Consider the following 5919-nt stretch of genomic DNA (forward strand, 5'->3'; position numbering starts at 1 on the left):
AAAATAATTGCAATTAAACGCCACTGTTTTGGTTTTTTTTTTTTTCATGCTGCAATTTTTTTAATGTTGCACGTGTTTGTGTCTCTTGCTTTAAATTCTATTTTGTTTTATTTTATTTTAATTTTTAGGGTGTAGTGATAGGTGATTTATTAGACCGGAATTTAAATTTTCTTTGGGTGGTTGGGAGATATCGTAAAAAGAAGTTACTTTGAATAGTTACTTTAAAATATGATGATTGAATAGTAGAAATGAAAGAATATGGTAATATATAATTAAGGAAAATTATTGTGATTATTAAAAAAAAAAAGAGCAAATTTGTAATGCCAACTAACTTATTAAGTTTCGAATGCACCAAAATATTTGATATATTCAAATTGAAACACAGAGAGAGAAACTAATTTAAAAGAAGCAAGACAGGGATGATGAGATATAAACTTACTTTTTTATATTTAAAATAATATTTAAATACAATATTTTAAAATTTTTATATGTTTAATCTTTAGAAACGTTGATATACAAATTTAATATTTAAATGGAAGTGCACATAAAGTACAAAGACTTTAGAAACGTTGCCCTTACCTTCTACTAAAGTTTTGGTGCTCATTCTTTTGCCTTTTTTTGGTTTGGCATTTTACAGGTAATATTAGACGCCTGCAACCCGACAAACCTGTCACAAAGGCACAAGCAGCTGTTGCACTAACTGGTGGTAGAATGGCTGATGCAATTCGTGCCGAACTTTCTAGACTGGAAGCAGAAGAGCTATCAAGATTAGCTGAAATGGAAGAAATCAGACTTGAGTTGATTCACAGTGGGGTGATAAAAAAACACTGGGAAGAGAAACTGAGTGAAGAAAAAAAACTTGGTCTTCAGGTTGAAAGGGATCTAGAAAGTTCCTTGTTTGAATTGGAGATTGAGAAAACAGCTGAAGATGAAAGACTGGACGATTACATGAAAGAGAAAACAGCTTTAGAATGCCAGCGACAATTGCTATGCAGTCTCAAGAAAGAAGTTGATGAAATGAACCAGAAGCTTGAAAATGAAAGAGTGAGTTTTATGGCTGAGAAGCAGAATCTGGAGAGCCAGCTGAATGATTTACATGAAGGGAAAGATGCTGTCTTTGAAGCCAGATCAGCATTGGAAGCTGAGAAAGAGGCCATTCAAATGCTCAGGTGAGTAAATTATAATTTCTTCCTGTTCTTAGAATTTGTTAGAACTAGTAGTGGCTTCAATTTTGCATACAGTTCTTTGAGATTTTTCTTTGAGCGTGCTTTGGACTTGGCTTTGTTTTGAAGGTGATGATTTACTCAATTTTTAGGGATATTTAGGCACATAGCACTAACATTTTTGTATTTACAAAATTAACACATACTGTTTTTTGAACTACCAAAGCTGTGAATTTGCACAGATTACAATCATATCTATTAGAACATGAAAAAGCTGAAATTTTAGGTTGGATATTGATGGGGGCATCAGCTCGTGGAAGGTTTATCAGAGGCGTGGCCGTCGATCTACGGCCACGATCGAGTCTTTATATTTCTGAGTCATTTATGTTGTTTTATTATTCATGTTTTTTTCTATTTGCTTAGTGTCATTTTGGTTTTTCCGTTTATACCCCTTTAGTGGGAATTGTCGAGTGTGAGCCCAAAGGGCCAATTGCTCTTTTATTTTTCTCGAGTCTTTGTACTTGGCTATTTATAGCCTCATGTTCTTTGTTTTGAGGGAAGGAATGAATGATTACAAAACTTCTTCTTGCACGAGTTCTTGTGAGAGCTTGAGAGTTTTTGATGGAGAGAGATCCCTAGGAGAGGGAAACTTGCGCATTACCCATCAACCTAGATAAGTTGGGTTCGTGGCTTTACTCTTTATCTTCTTTCTCTTGATCTTCCTCCCTTACCGTCGGTTTTCACCCACCCGAGCCCACTTCCTCCCCTCCCCAACCCCACGGCCAATCCTTCACCATAGACCCCTTCATTCTCCCCCAATCCCACTCCAAAACCCCAACCCGAGCCCCCTTGCCGCCGGCCCAACCACATAGCCGTCGGTCCTCACCCCTCTTCCCCACTAAATTCCTTGCCTAATTTGAGTGGACCTATCTTGGGCAGGTTTTGAAAATTCAAATTCATGTAATTTGAAGTTTGGAATCTTTCCTAATTTACCCAAGTCCTATTTTGGAAAGTTTCTATATTGATCTTATTTGAATTTTAAATTTAAATTGGATTTAATTATTTTTTTCCTAAATCCCAAATCCCAAATTAAGTAACTCCAAATCTTCACTAAATCCCCTCTTTCTCTATGGAAGCCGCCGGCCCCTCCTCTTGGTTTGAGTTAGGAATTATTTCCTAACTCCCCACCCTTGCTTTAAGAAATAATTTCAAATCCCCTTAATCTACTCCTAGCCGAAAATTACCTAAGCCTCAATCTCTTAATTTATTTCCTAATCCAAATAATTGGTTTAGGAAATAAATCCCTACCTCCTCTCTCTAGTAGCCGCCGGTCCCCCATACCACACCCGCCTCCTCTCTTTCTCTTTCTCTCCCACTCCCTCTCTCTCCAAATCTCTTCTCTCCGGCAATTAACTCTCTTACTGAACAAAATTTGAAACTTATTTCAGATTTTAGATTTCTATCCTTCCCTCTCTCGCTAGCAAGAGAAACTTATTTCTCTTTGTTCATCCTCAAGAATCCTACCAAGGCGAGTAGAGATTTGTCGTCCATTACTCATGAATGGCGGATCCAGAAACTGATTATGCATAACGTGGGAGGAGGACGGTTTCGTCGACATCCTACAATCTACTTTCTTCGACGTTAATCCAAGGATTGATCACACCGTCAAAGATTACTTGGAGCGTACTTTGATATACTTGGTCGAAGCCATTGACGAGCACTTTGAAGGCATCAAGTGGAGGATCTCCACCACTCCTTGACGAAGGTTTCCCTTCCTCTTTGCATCTTATATCTTTTAGTCTAATTTTTCTTGGTTTGATTGCAGTCACGATGGACCCCTCCTCATTGCTCATGGTAAAACTTAGTAAACGTGTAGGGCTTGAGTGCACCTTTATGCTTTTCTAATTCTCGTTGTTAGACTAGGGATTTTTTTGAACACTACTATTTGACATTGTATTATTTTTTGAATTTATTTTGACGGATTCAAATCTCTTGTTACACAATTTAGCCTAAGCGGGTGTGACCCCTTATTCGTTTTGACTTGTCGTTTTAACTGCTAGAAGTTTTGTTCTTAATTATTTTAATGAAGAGTAGTGCAAAATCTAAATGAATTAAAACATTTCATACTTAGTCCTGCCTAAGATATTCTTTTTACAATTTAATATTTGGTTGAGAATTTAGAAATATGAGGCAGGAGGGTCTTAATTTTGTCAAAATATGGGCATTATGTATGAAAGTGTCCCTACTTTTAATACCAAAATAAGTTCATATTCAGAATTGTAGATAATCAAAATTGCTTATATGTTTGAGCATATTAATATCCTCATTTTTTTCCCTTTGATTATCATAAATAAATCCCGACCCCAATTTGGTTAGGACTGATTCTACAATTAATGGATTTATTTAAAGTGAAAGTAATATATGTTGCCAATCACTCAATCTTTAATAATTTTCATCATGCATGTTCAAATCATTTAAGGCTTCGTTTGAAACGGCTTTCGGCTTTCTTACTGCTTCTTAAACCAGTTTTTTTGTACAAAAATTAAAAGTTTTGTAAGAAAGCTGCTTCAAGAAGCAGTAAGAAAGCCACTCCATATGAAGTCTAAGGCTTTGTTTGTGACAGTCTTTTTGTTGCTTTCAAAAGCAACTTTCTAATATAAAATTTTCTTGAATTAAATTTTTTTGTACTAAAAAGACGTTTTAAAAAGCAATAAGAAAACTTTCCCAAACGAAGCCATTTGGAATGGCTTTTTTACGGCTTCTTTAAACAGTTTTTAGTACAAAAAAAGTAATTCTTTTTATTAAAAAATTGTTTTAAAAAACAGTAAGAAAACCGTCCCGAACTAAGCCTTAATCTATTATTCATCATTTTATCTTCGATAAATGTCATTCTCATCATCCAATATTATTACTTAGAAAAATCTCTTGATGATTTTGTAAAACTCACCCCTTTGCAATCTTATTCAGGACCTGGGTGGAAGAAGAAGCCTGGCATATCAGATCTAGAGCCAGTGTTCTTGAGCAGGCAATTCAGAGATGGAAAGTAACCGACACAGCCTTGTCTGATCAGTAACAGATGCCCTGCTCTTCAAAGATGTACCTGTAAGTGAATCAGTACCTGTAAATCATATCAGTGCAGCTTAAGTAACTCTTACTGATGATTTGTGAAGAAGATAAGCCTTTCTTTAATAACTGCTGTAAAAACCTTCTGGTTTTAGTAGAAATTTTTATCAGGCGTGCATGAAAATGAAGTGAAGTTCCTCTTTTTTTTTTTCTTCCTTTTTGTTATGAAATAAGCTCATTAATTAAGCATCAAACAATTTCTTTAATAAAATGAATAAAATAAAATCTTAAATTCTAAAATAAATCTTGAAATCAAATTTCTTCAATCAAGAGCTAAGATTTAATGAGTATTTCATTTGAAATAATTTTCAGGTGATACTGCGGCATTGAGCTTTATTTTTTGTTAAAATAATTCAAAGCTATAGCGCTAGGGCTGCACTGCATGTTGTGCTTTCTAGTAAAGAACATTATGGCGCTGTAGAGTTGGGCAAATTATTGCATCCGGTTATCTGACTGAGAGATCCGAATATCTCTGTCTACAGTAAAAGTGCAGGTACTGTAGCATACCTGCGCTTTACATGCGTTTTACTGTAGACAGAGAAATATTCGAACGGATCTCTCTGTCAAGTGACCGGATGCAATAATTTGCCGTAGAGTTGAGCGCCGTGACGCCATGTTTAGATTTTATAAAAAAAAATCATTTTTCACGAAAATATTATATTATCAATTCATTCCTCCATCCTTGGGCGGTCGACTAGAGAGAGAAGAGGAGGATTCTAGCAAGAAAAATTTAGGTTTTGGGTGACTCTGTCACTCCTGGTCGTTTTTTGCTGTCAACCTAGTTCTGAAAATTATCCAGATCAAGGTAAGTTGCGTTTTGCCTATTTGAATTTTTAATAATACAAAAATTTTAGGATTTTTTTGATTAAATTTATAATTTCGTAGTGTAAAAATGAGAATAATTATACACTGGCTAAACTTTCACCATATAATTTTTTGTATGTTATAGAGACAGTCATCTTAAACATTTAAGTATTTTTTTTTTTAATTTTGCCAACAATTTAAAAAGTGCGTTATTTTATTTAGTTAAAAATAATATTGTAGTATAATTAAAGCTTCAAAGTAGTGTTTTGCATAATCCATGGTAATATGATGATATTCTAAAATTGTGAAATTTGGCTCATTAGTTAATTTTGTTGTCTACCAATTTATGAAAATCTGAAATTGGTTAATTTACCTTTATTTTATTACAATACAATTATATATATGCTTGAAATGTGTGATTCTGAGAATGTCTGATATTTGGTAGAAGTTCTTGTGCTTAATGTAAAATGAGTCATAAGGATCTGAATGTCTAAATATCTCATATGTACTAAGCATTTAAGAGTCATAAGTGTATTTTTTTATATGCTAGCACAATGAGTCATAAGGGCCTAATTTTTGATATAAATTCTGATTGGAGGTGTATGAGTATGAAGAAAAAATGTTATTTTCAACTCTGATATATAAAGTACTTATTTCTTTACCTTCAGTACTTTTCTTAGAAGATGATATTCAACAAAGATGGATGAGATATTTTGTTAAACTTTTTAATGAAAATTATGAAAATAAGATTGACTATAGTGACCTTAGCACTTTAAATGAAAGTAAAGATTTCTATTTTTATCGGCGTATTAGTAAAACCGAAGTTAGA

The 5919-nt window shown here is 34.0% G+C and overlaps 1 protein-coding gene across 1 annotated transcript in view; it reads left to right on the plus strand.

Annotated features, from left to right (window-relative positions):
• Window positions 1-4414, plus strand: part of LOC110099421 — a 22622-nt gene extending 18208 nt beyond the window's left edge. The window contains exons 10-11 of the mRNA XM_020826563.2: window positions 638-1169; window positions 4131-4414. Of these exons, the coding sequence (XP_020682222.2) occupies window positions 638-1169; window positions 4131-4236 (638 nt within the window). The 3' untranslated portion in view covers window positions 4237-4414. The remainder of the gene's footprint in view (window positions 1-637; window positions 1170-4130) is intronic.
• Window positions 4415-5919: the final 1505 nt, after the last annotated feature.

The sequence above is a fragment of the Dendrobium catenatum genome, unplaced genomic scaffold (assembly GCF_001605985.2).
Source record: "Dendrobium catenatum unplaced genomic scaffold, ASM160598v2 fragScaff_scaffold_1022, whole genome shotgun sequence".
Classification (NCBI taxonomy): domain Eukaryota; kingdom Viridiplantae; phylum Streptophyta; class Magnoliopsida; order Asparagales; family Orchidaceae; genus Dendrobium; species Dendrobium catenatum.